The sequence below is a fragment of the Diplotaxodon limnothrissa genome, linkage group LG11 (genome assembly GCF_057381915.1).
Source record: "Diplotaxodon limnothrissa isolate DT_005_m linkage group LG11, D_limnothrissa_male_GT1.1, whole genome shotgun sequence".
NCBI lineage: Eukaryota > Metazoa > Chordata > Actinopteri > Cichliformes > Cichlidae > Diplotaxodon > Diplotaxodon limnothrissa.
This window is the reverse complement of record NC_140606.1, coordinates 22,088,105-22,100,718: the sequence shown is the minus strand read 5'-3', so window position 1 is coordinate 22,100,718 and position 12,614 is coordinate 22,088,105. Positions and strand designations below refer to the sequence as shown.

At 39.1% G+C, this 12,614-nt stretch overlaps 1 protein-coding gene across 2 annotated transcripts in view; it reads right to left on the bottom strand.

Annotated features, from left to right (window-relative positions):
* The window catches only part of LOC146622714 (mannosyl-oligosaccharide 1,2-alpha-mannosidase IA), a 207,540-nt gene that overhangs the window by 6,109 nt on the left and 188,817 nt on the right, over positions 1-12,614 (bottom strand). The window contains exons 5-9 of one of the 2 annotated variants that reach the window (XM_085366357.1): positions 11,950-12,043; positions 7,454-7,581; positions 7,207-7,300; positions 5,603-5,718; positions 1,955-2,174 (exon numbers count right to left, since the gene is read on the bottom strand). In XM_085366357.1, coding sequence (XP_085222483.1) covers positions 1,955-2,174; positions 5,603-5,718; positions 7,207-7,300; positions 7,454-7,581; positions 11,950-12,043 — 652 coding nt within the window. Of the gene's footprint in view, positions 1-1,954; positions 2,175-5,602; positions 5,719-7,206; positions 7,301-7,453; positions 7,582-11,948; positions 12,044-12,614 lie in introns of both variants that reach the window. The other variant, XM_085366358.1, reaches the window with a different exon arrangement.

Below are 12,614 nucleotides of genomic sequence, written 5' to 3'. Positions count from 1 at the left end.
TATAAACGATGTTTGTCACCTCCTTAAAGTCTATATGAGGCTGAGCAGATGCGTGAATAGTGCAGGTAGAAGTAAATAAATCAATAAAAGCAACCTCTGATGCAAAACGAAACCAGAAGTAACATGAAGTCAAGCTGCTCACACTAAATCACAGCTGCACTGAGTGACAATCTTACTACACTTTCAAAGCATAAAGGTGATTATGACTGCACTTGTGGTACATCCATCTATCTATCCACACACACACTCCGACCTCAATAACCAAAAGTAGGAGCAGGAGTCTTTATGGTATCGGTATTTAAGACACAGCTTAACGGCAGCCACTTTATGTGCATGCAAGAGCAAATCTCACTTCTCTCTCTTTCCTGTAGACAGCTAATCCGAGAGCTTCTAAGCACCATTCAGTTCCTGTAATGAGTGAAGAAAAACCTGGTGGCTGACTATAGAAGAGAAAGCCAGAGAAGCCTTGCGGGCCTGCAGATCAAAATGCGTTCAAAGCGTATCGAGGAACCTGTTATGTGATGAGTCACATTAGCTTACTGGCGAACGAGCACTTGAAGATGAATCCTTACAGCCCACCCAACAGAGGAAGGATAAAAAAAAAGAAGCTTGAAATTAGAAGGGGAGATTATTGTCAGGACCAAGACGTATACCGAGGCATAAATCAAACAAGGGTCTTCCCAATGCATGTGGGCAGGCTTGCTTATATGATTTTTTTTTTTTTTATTGCATTTTTCCCCTGGGTGCATCTTTAGAGTGCAGCCATATACATTCTCATTCATAGGCTGGAGCCAAAGCAAATTTGCCATTGGAGGTTTTATCACAGTGTTTACTCTTCTAAACTTGATCCCTATTCCCTCTCTTATTCTCTCCGTTTTTCTTTCTTCCAGATACATTTCAACATGCTGTTATTATCAGAATCAAACAAACTCCGAGGCTCCCTGGCTGCTGCCCTACAGCTGTGAGACATTACAGAATAACTGAAGTTTAATTCTTTGCTGCTCCTTATTAGACCTGCCGTCGCTCCGCTGAGGTGAAGCCACCAAGAATGCTTCTCCTTTTTTGTCAGGTTAAACGCCCAAGGCTCTTTTAATTTACAATATTTCTCCCCTAGACTCAGTTTCGTTACTCTGAGTGCTACCATAAACTCTCCTAACAAGACAGCTATAGTGCGCTACAGCAGTGAATTCCTCTGGCTTGGCTGTAAGGAGAATGAACACCAAATTGAGAAATAGATTTGGGATAAAACAGTCATTCACCTCAGAAGGAGATTCTCTTCGGCAACCTGACAGGTCAAGACGGGTGGGAGGGCTACAGGGTCTGCTCAATTATTTCTCCTTTTTGCATAAGTGTTAGGATTTAGGTTCATTGTTTCATTTAATTTAATAGGAAAATTCTCGGTATCCCTCTTTGACAGCCAATCAGTGGCCTCACTAGGAAATGGTCACTAACAGAATTATTAAAGAAGAAAGCTCTAGAAGCTGAGTTCTCACTGAGATTTAAAACCTATATGATTTTACCTGACTGTGACTTGGTCACTGCTGCTAAAAGTTTGCAATTTTCCATTTGTGCAAAAGCATCTCCAAAGCAAGCAGACTACTTTGCCTTTGTGGAAATTATAAAAGTATACCCTCTGTCTTTAGATATGTTCAAGATCTGCATAGGCAGTAAATGGTAAAATGGTAAATGGCCTGTATTTGTATAGCGCTTTTCTAGTCCCTAAGGACCCCAAAGCGCTTTACACAACCAGTCATCCCACCCATTCACACACTGGTGATGGCAAGCTACAATGTAGCCACAGCCACCCTGGGGCGCACTGACAGAGGCGAGGCTGCCAGACACTGGAGCCACCGACCACAGTTGTGCCTTTCAAACCCAACATAAACCCTGCAAGTGCTACTGTATTTGACACTATTCCAAAAAAACCCAGCTCTACAGCAGCCCTGACATTTACCTGAGCGAGTATAGCTCTCATGACATGTATGTGTGATCTCTGCGGCAAGGTCCAGGTAGTGCTGCCTCTTCTCCGCTGCGCCATCATCTGCCCCAATTCCGATCATGCCCCCGGAGAAGCAGGCCAGGTGACCCATCTTGTGGTCCAGGATTCCTCCTCTCCACTCAGCCATGTAGGTGAGACCACCAGGCGACTTCTGTACCAGGTTGGCTTCGATTGCCTGCAATGACATACGCAGTTGGGAATATTTGAACCTGATGTGCCCACTGCCATCATTCGCATACTGTTTGTTGCTGTGATCAACATCGGGAAACAGATTTCTTTCACCAGAGATTTTACTTCTATGTATAAGAGTTCACAATTAATAGTGATACGATATGGACAAAAGTACCGGGCTACATACATATTACACACACAGGAGCTGCTCAGCTTTACAAACTTATGCCGCAAAGCTTCCTGCACACAGTTTTTGTGCTGATGTTAATGTCAGAGGAGCTTTAGAGTCAGTTATTGAGTCAACAGAGCATTGGCGACATTTAAGCCCTTGTGCTCCTCTCTGCACCAAGGCTTAAAATTGATTGAATTCAAGCATGGTACTATGATAGGAAGACACCTCTGCAACAAGTGAGCTCTTTAGAACGACTCATTCTTTTACAAGTGTTGTAAAGGCAAGCTGCATGGCCAAGTGCTTGATTTTATACACCTCTGGCAAAAGATTAAAAGGTGTGACCCAATACTTTGTCCATATAGTGTACTTAAAAAGCCAATTACTTTTAGTCTGATTTAAACTGTACAAGCAGACCCCTCACAGTTCCAGAGAGGTACTGAGGAGAAAGGTCTTCTCTCACATCTCTAGTTTTATTTCTCCATGACCCAGAAATATTCTTTGCTTTTTTTGAGGATTTTCATAAATGAATCTCTAGGAGAGACGAGCCTTACCGGAGGAGCTCTGGACACAAAGACACTTCGATGCCTTTACCGCACTTAAACTTCACTTGGGTAAGTATATTTGGTGACTATTTTAACCGTTTATTTTAGTTTTCTATGATTGATGCAGCAGCAGTGTTTCCCTCAAAATCTAAATTTTTGTGACACAAGTTTGACAGACACAGACAGGAATACAGAAATCAAGTTGAAGCAGGACAAATGATAAGTGTTCATTTGTATTCATGAGTTGTATTAGATATTTAAACGATGGTCAGCTGTGCAACCAACTTTTCTACCCCTAACTGTTTGTGTGCGTTAAATAAATAAAAGCTGCTGACATACCTTCATTCTTGTCACTGTGTGTGTCACATTATGAATTCGACTGAGAGTAAATGCCTAATTTTTCATGAACTTTATGCTCCTCTGACAGAGGTCATAAAAAGCAGCAGTAAGCAGCTGTGCCACCTGTCATCTTTAATAGACATTGTTTTAAAATTACTGCTCCGAAGCAAGGGCATCTCCTTGTGTCTTCTCCTTGCCTCCTCTGCTCAGACCTTAAGGTCGGAAGGACTGAGACATGAAGAGACAAAGAACAGCATAGAGGACTTACAGACATCTTAGAAGAGGAGGCTGAAAAGTCTTAAAGGTCTGAGGAAGACATTTTTTATCGTCCAATATTGGCTACGAAGACAGTACAGAGACTGCTGTGCAAGAATGCAGGTGGGGACTTTCATACTACAGATGACTAGCTCAGATAATTAGATGTTTATGTAGCAATGTCTCAAGTGATGCTTCAGCAATATTTAGAAATTAGAGCAATCAGACAGACTTGTGTGTTTATGTTGACTTATTATGTTATTATCACAGTGGATTGAGAGCTAAAAAAAATGCATGTAAAGAGATTCTCTGCAAACTCTATGCACTCAGTATTATTTGAGGCATAACATTTGTTATTCACCAGTTTCTCACCGTCTGTCTCTGCGTTTGTTCCAACAAACCTAGAACTGGATGCTACGATAAAACCTGACAGATGAAAACGCACAAAGTACTATTAAAAGATTATATCTTTTACTTTGACATCAAATCTGCAGCAGCAGAATTTTTTGCAAGTCCAAAGTCATGTTTACTTATCTGTAGATGATTTAATGCAGCCAAAGTTATAGGAGAAGATAGTGCAAAAGGATTGATAGCTAGCAAATACATTCAAATATGATGCTTTGCACTCCATGCATGCATATCATTCAACTGGCTGTTCACTGAAACCTGAAAAGTGTTTATACATAACACCTGGTAAGATAGCTGCTTGGTTCCCTAAAAGAGCTCTTCATGACTGTTTAAAGTAGAATTGCTCAAGATGTGGTGTGATACATGCAGTTTAGATTAAAGTGATTATTATTCACCAGTGCTGTATGTGGGTGGTACTGGAATGTGGACTAAATATGCATACTTTTAATTTGGCACGACAAACGTAGTTGGTGTCCACCAGAAGTAATAACATAACAGTGCTAACAAGACAGGAGCCACAGCCGACCATGCAAAGACCGTGACCTGCAAAGACCCACTCTGCTGCCGTCTCGTTAACACGGTCCGCAGTAAGAGATAAAACGACTGATTATTTTTTATCAGACACTGATAATTCATGATAATTGCGTTACAATAGAATATATAGACAATCTTTCCTCCTATAAGGGATTAGTCCAGTGTGGCTACTGCAGTGCTGCACAGTAAATGTATTGCTTTTGTTGCAAATTAATTAACTGAAGGAATCAAGAATCTTTTTTGTACATTTCTGCTTCTTTGCAGGTGTTTCTTGTCAGTACTTTGTTTCATAAAACAGCTGTTTCCACTTGCAATTCTTGTTTACAGCAAGGGAATCACTTCATGCTAAATAGGGGGTGTTATAAATAGTTTATAAATACCATGTTCTCTGAAAAAAAAAAACATTTTCCTTGAGGGTTGCGGCTGATGATTTTCCTACTAATTAGCTGTTGTTAGCAGTAATCATGGCATAGCATAATTAGAAAATGTTCTCTCATTCAGCACCGTTTTAATTAGAACTCTACTTTTATTTGGATGCCAAAGATAATGAGTTGTGCCATGCCTTCACCTCAGATCTCTGTATAAACATGTAGCATATAACTTAATCTAAAAGCGCGGGGGTCCTTTGCCATTTAAATACCAAGTCACAGGGGAGAAAGAAAGTCTGTAATTAGTAATTCTGCCTCTGGCTTGACCCTCTGATGAAAACCGAGGAATTCTCAGTGGCAATCTTAAATTATTTTCTATGATATTGTAATTGTAGCCACAGGCAGTGTGGTTTACTCTGACATTATCTCCATTAAAGAGGAAATAATAGTGATTTTATACATGATCATAGCACGCACATTCAAGTATACGGATATTTTTCTGCTGATAGTGGAAGAGCAGCTTTTACTATTGCACCACATGAAAACATGCTCCATTCGGCTGATTACAGCTGAGTCCATTCTGTGTCAGATAAAGATAATTTACAGTGTTGTATCCTTTGCTCAGCCTTCAACTAGTCCGTAAAAACAACATACTTGCTTGTCCTGCTGTTGATTGTTACGGGTGTAAAGCAGTTTGTGGGCTTTGCTTTATTAAAAGTGTATGCTAATTACTGTAATTATCATTTAATCTAACTGAGCTATGCTTCAGCAAGTTGATTCCTTTGTTTACACCGAAAAATAAAGATTTCCATACCTCCAGTGCAGTGTAATACATCTTCTTCGCATCGTCGTCCGTCTTGTCTGACATCAGATATGATTTGATCAGATACTCATAAAAGCTATCCCCAAGGCCACCAATGGAAACATGATCTACAGGAGAAAATAACAGGTAAACTGAGTTATTCAGCAAAGTCTCTCACACGCACAAACCCATATGCATGGATACAGATTTTTTTATTCATGATTTTCTGCAGGTGCTGGAAAATTTTTAAACAAATTCAGAATTTCTTGAAAAGATGGCAAAAGTATTTTATATGTTTCAGGAGAACAGTCACAACCACACTTTAAACAGGAGACTTAGTGGTCAATAATCTCTAATCTTTAAGCTTTTACACCATAGCTTACAAAGTAGACACCTTATTGTTTGAGATAAGTTGTGAAATTAGTGATTGAGATCATAAAACCACCAAAAACCTTTGATCATAGATCAAGTGAGCATTAGGTCTGTTTGCACTAGAATCAATCAGCACAACTGCCCCCTAAATGAATGCAGTCACTTCTGCATTGGCTTCTTTGTTCATTTTAGATATAAACACTTTGCTGCTAATCACAATAAGTACAAAGCTCATGGCGATTCCAGTACAACTAAAATGATTTGATTATGTAACCATGAAAAGTTATTCAAATGTATTTCTGCTATAAGTTTTGATGAAGACTTTACAATTACCGTGAACTAAAACGTGATAGTTGCAGTTGAGAAATCGTTAGTACTCTTGTGTTTTCTGGTTATGTAACGCACTTCAAGCTTGTCAGTGGAAACTGAAACAAACGCCTGTTGATTTTCCACTTGTCTGCTATAATTTGAATTCAAAAGATGAATATGATCTCACATAAAAGGCAACTCTTCATTAATCCACTCATACTCATTGCATGCACATACACCTTTGCTAACTCCTCTGCAAGGTTATCACAGTGCTGCTGTGTTTGTCCTTGACACTGACAAATGAGAGAAAGCTATGAAGCCAAATGCACCCCCCCCCCCTTTTCTGTTGATATTCATACACAGTTTTCCTCACCTCGTTTACATCCTCGCCCACAACAGTTTGCTTCTGTAATGATTCAGATTGCCACCTTTTCAATTCAGGCACCGTTTGATCACCTGATTTCCCCCAAGCTTCTTTCAGGTAAATCGGAAAGATCCAATTTCCTTAAGTAATTGAATTCATTCTCATTTTAATAACCCAGAGCAACTGGAGTCATATAGCCCTTGCTACTGTAGGAGCCCGGTTTTACAAATGAAAGGAAGAGGGTGGATAGGTGGAGGACACAGGCGAGCGGCTGAAAGAGCTTTGACATGTGAGGTGATTCAAGGTCTGTCAGTAATGTGAAAGCTAAAGGAAAGAAATGTGAAACCACATTCAGCAACCTCACACTCCTGTAGTCCTGACCCACAGTGGGTACACATAATTACTGTAATACAGTGAATATCAGGAAACAAAAATCACCTTCCCAAGTGGACCTGTGACCCCAATTTCAATTTAAACGTTTTTTTCTGACTTTACCCTTCATCACAAAACTTGTATGCATCCTAAAATATCTGCGCTGATATTTAAGTATTATGCACAGTACAGTACTTACGCTGGACCCAGTTGCCACTGACTGGACTGAGAAAGTTTGGGTACAAGCCATGGGGTTTCTCAATCTTGTTCAAGAGTTTCCTGATGTTCATCACCTGCAAATCACATGCCATTAGGCAAGGGGAATTTGTATTATGCCATCACCTCAAGGCTGAAAGGCATTTTGCACAGAAATTGTGGTAATAGGAAATCAGAACATTCTGTTCAGCGCTGTAAATTGCAAAGGAAGGGTTATTCATATACTGAACCTTCTCCGTGTATACTGGATTGCTGGACAGCTCAGTCAGATGCACAAATTCGAGGTGAAGAGTCCCAAACTCAGCCAGGATACTGCTCCCGGCTGAGGCCCAACCCCAGCTCCAGCTGGTGCCACTACAACAGGGATGACATTCAAACACGTCCACTAAGTATCGCAAAATAGACAGTTCAGCAAGAAAGATTCATAGTAAATATCACTTATTTTTCCATGTAAATAATAATAAAACGTAACAAAATTTGGTTTATCTGTCTGTGCCCATGTTTGTGAGTGGTTAGATATGCAATGCCCACTGGGAAGTGTTAAGGAAGACAAGAAGAAGCCGGTTCAGTTACCCCGTCTGATGTTTGTCACCTGTCAGTTTTACTGTTTTTGATTCAGTTGATACTTAGCTGATCCTGACATTTTTTTTATAATTCTGAGAGGCTTACCTGCTGCTATTGCGCTAGAGTTTGAATATTTTATGTAAAGCTGTGGCTAAGTCATTATGCTAATTTGCTTGTTTTTAAATTAGTAAAGCCTTATTAATTTAAGCCACATCACCTTATCTTTTTGTAGCATCAGGTATATGTAGTTGAGCCTGTAAAACATAAATATTGACCATGCTCAGATCTTTGTTTTAGGATCGGGTCTTTGTGAAACTGACACTGCTAACTGCAAATGCAGATTAATTACATTCACTGGTGGCATGCTGTGAACGTAATGGGTTTAATCGCTGTCCTAATCTTTTTGGTTTTATTCATACAGTCTAAAACATGCTCAACAGATAAGCATATTCATTTGGATGTAAGAGGAGCTAATAAAGCGTTTAACTTTCTATATGCTCGCTCTTTACAGGATTGCTCTGGTTTTCAAGTGAAAGCACAACATTATTTTGTTTGTGATTGCTTACCAGGATAACCTTCTGATACCCATCAATATCCTCTCAGTGAAACAAAGTCTGATATAATTGAAATTTTTCCAACTGCAACTCCGTATTTGAAGCTAACAATCTACTCATTGTGCTGCCTTTGTGTACAACTTTTTTACATGACATCAATTTCCTTGTTTTGTTTCCACAAAATTAAAGCACGAGAACTACTTTGGGACAACAATGTATAGTTTAAAAGGCATTTTTAGCTTTCTAGCTTTCCTTTCTGGTATACTGCCACTGCAGCAGCATTAAACCAAACTCCAGGGAAGAGCCTCAACACTTGCAAATCTCATTTTTTCCAAGGCCACTTGCAGACGAGATTCTTCAGATGTTATAGTATACGTCATATTCTCATCACAGTGCAGCTGAACAGAGCTGAACAAAGTACTCTGAGTGCTGGTCGGACCTCTCTGTACTCAGTCTCTGCTTAATGCACGAGGCTTTGCCTTTTATTTCAGATAGAAATCAGTGACCATCTCCTGCAATCTGTACAATGCATTCCATCCAAAGTGCACTGATCTAATTGAATTTTATATGTGGTTATTAAACTACTAATATCATAATGACAACATTGAAATTATAAATTCATATTTTTCTTCATTTTTATGCATAAATGCCAAATGTTTACCAGTTCCTGTGATGTAAAGATGTTACGTCTTTGTCTGTTTATGTGAATACAAACAGCCTGTATCACATAGTGCTGCACATAACCATGACAGGCATTTTTCTGTGTATTTTGACATTTTGTCGACCAGTCAATAAATTAATAAACAATACAAATGTTAATTTCACTGACAATAAAAATCAGGTTATGTAATTCCAATTTAGTCAAATGAGTTTAAAAAACTCTCTCTTTGCCCATTAAATCTTGTATTATTAACCTAAGGTCATCACATTTCTGTGCTTTTTGTAAACGGCTTATGACACTGACCTAAGAAATAAAAACTGCAGCACATAACGTTCAGACGTTTAGAGAACTATTCCCAGTAGTTACACACTCCAAGTGGGTGCATTTTTAAAAATCTTTTTCCGATGGTGGTGGTAGTTTTAAAATACATAAAATTAACTTGGCAGCTGATGTGGGCTGGCCCTCTGTCTGGTAAAAATAAACTAATCAAAAGTCTATAAAAAATAGCCCTCTCCATCATCTAACATTAATTTATGTTCGACTGCTGTGATTGATGTTTGTTTAAAGTTTCATTATACTCAATGTCAAACTCAATGCCTTAATATAAACCTGGAAAAGTGTTTTAGAAACTGCACACCAAGGTCAGCAGTGCTGGCCCATTAGTTAGTGCGGGTAAGATCACTCAACAAATCAAAGCTTAGTGTGGTGAACTGATGCTTGTCAATGATTAGTTAGTCCATAATACATTAAAAGAATGACTTTACATATCCTCTAAGAGTTGCTGGAGGATATGTGATATCGGATAATGAATTGAGTTGAAATGTTGAGAAGGTGAGAAGAAAGGGGAGAGAAATGGTGGGAAGTGGCTGGCGAATGAGAGCAGAGAGGAATCAAAGAGTCTGGCACTCTGATAAATGCACCTATTAAAGGTTTAGGGGCTGCATCGTTAATACTTCTGGCTAGAGTCATATCTGATTCCCGCTTCAAGTGGAATCAATTGAAACTCGGTACAGGGCAGCAGGTGTTGCATTCGTTTTTAGAGGGAGGGGCATAGGGTGGTAGTCTCTGGAGTCTCTGGTAAGCAACATCACTGGCACGCATCTGTTAACCCTTTCACCTTCTTTAACAAACACAATCTATTCCATATCAGTCAGAAATATAATCGAGTGTAAGAGAAAAAAAAACAGATTAAGAAATGGAAATCAATACCACGTGTTGGGAATAATGTGCTTGGGAAAAGTAGGATCTTTTACATTTTAACTGCAATCATTTTAGCATTGTTTACGCTGTCATTTTAACAGGAAACATAAATTAAACACTACATCTAATGTTGTTAAGGGGTTTAAGTGCCGTTAAGAACATCTTTAGCACGTTGAAGGGGTTTTTGGCTACAGAACAGGAAATGTGACATTGTTAATTTGTAAAAGGGGAATCTGTGAGTTATTGCATAATCTAAATTATAAGGTTGAGAGCAAAAAAAAACAAACACAAAATCAAGAATTTTATTAGCTAATATGTTATTTTCTCACATATTTTCTTCCTCTAAATATTCGACAAAGCTGAAAGAAGGCTCCCTGGAGCGTATTACTATAATGATAGTGATCATGACCATGTTCAAACTTTCTGTCAACTGAAACTGAAATAATCTGAGCGATTAAGAGTAAAAACTTGTGGTGTTTTTTTGTAGAAAGTCTACATATGCACTTCCTGTCAATCAGTTTTACCATACTGTTTTATATAATGTACACACACTAACACAGTAGTACACGCACTATATACCATTAAACATACGAAGAATCTATCACAAGGAAAAAAATCAATTAATGGAAACTCCCCTGAACTGACTTCCCCAGGGTGCACACGTTCTCTCACACGCTGCATATGTTTACTTCCAAAGTGACGTGGGTTTGTTTTTGTGTGATACACTATGGGTAGTATGGTTCCTCCTGCCCATCTGTAGGACTGGCACTGTTTGTAATGTAGAAGGAATTAACTGTAGACTGAGGTAATTAAATCTTCCAGCAGCTGTCCAGCTTGGCTGGTGGGTTAATTGGTAGCAGGTGGAAGACAGGGGTGCCAGGAAGTATCTTATAAGAAAATACGATTAGTTAATGAGAAGAAGAGTCTGAAAGTTAAAACTTGGTCACGTAATTTTGATCCATATTCACATCATGATGTACATTTTACACTTTGTTGTTCATACATCATACGAGTGATGACAAGACAATAGTCACGTTGCATGAATGTAGGCCAGCAATGATAATTTGCCTGTCACAGCCGACCGACACAGTGCTGTTATCATTCATCAGTTTGTCAGATTTCTTTATTGTAAGCTTTTCAGTTCCGATTTCTGTCTCACTATAAAACTGTAAGCCACTTTTTTCCCCTCTTTATTTCCACTCCCGCCTAAAAAGGGTCAAACCCACATCCAAACAAGCGGAGAAGCAAAACTCCACGCTGGAAATTGCTCTGAAAATGAGAATAGCTCAAAGTTGTGCTGCATGACTGTGGCATTAAGAAGATCATGTCAACACAGATTCTAGATTAGAAAGGCAATAGTTTAGAACAGATTGAAAAATTAACACTGTTCATTTAAAAACGTGCAAATATTATTCAGACGATCTTCTGAAGTGGTTATGAACACAGATTAATTCTTATCTAAATGTCATCTGCATTATGAAGCTTAGCCTGCAGCTGATCCACTGTCAGTAAACAGAGCCTGTGTGACTGGGATGTTTTTCGCTTTCCTTAATTGATGTTATCGCCACATTCAAACAACATCTATCTTACTTAATGACAACTTGCATGTTGAACTTTGTTTTTTTTTTTCTTCACAAAAGCCAAAGTTTTGCTCACTCCTGAATGTCAGAAAAATGTGATAGCTTTCAATCGTCTTTTATCAGAGAAGAAGGACAGCTGGACGCGATGACTTGTGCTGAGACTCACCTCCCGAGATTGATGACTCCTCGGGGTATTCCTGTTGGTGTGTTGAAGGCAGGCAGTAGCTTCTCTCCCAGCTCCACTGCTTTATTTTTGAACAACTGAAGAGAAAACACAAAATACAACTTGGTGAATATTAACTGACAAAAATACAGTATGCATACAGTCATGCAAGTACATCTATGTACATCCTTACTGCTTCCACAGGGATTAAAATGGTAAGTAGCAGTCAGGCGCTGCTAATCAAATGCACTTGATTAACTGATCATCAGCAAGTGTGAACACCTCTATAAAAGCAGAGGCTTTGACTGAGCATGTACGTGTGTGTTATCATGACACCACAATCTTCCCAAGAGTGCTCAAACTGTGCAATACTAAGAGAAACTACCCATCCCCCATCAGAGAACAACATCTCAGACTCGAACATTTAACATGCTGACTGAGCTCTGTAAAGTTCATGACATAGCAGCACAGCTTAGATTTGCAAAGTTGCATCTAAACAAACCATAAAACTTGTGGAACACTGTTTACAGGTTTGGACAGCGCTGTGGTATATTGTAATAAGCAGCAGCTATTACTACCTCCCACCAGTAGGTGGTACTGTGTTATTGTATGTGTTCTGAGCTTATGGAGAAAAAGTCCGGACCTCCACCATAGCCTCGTCTCAGTCCT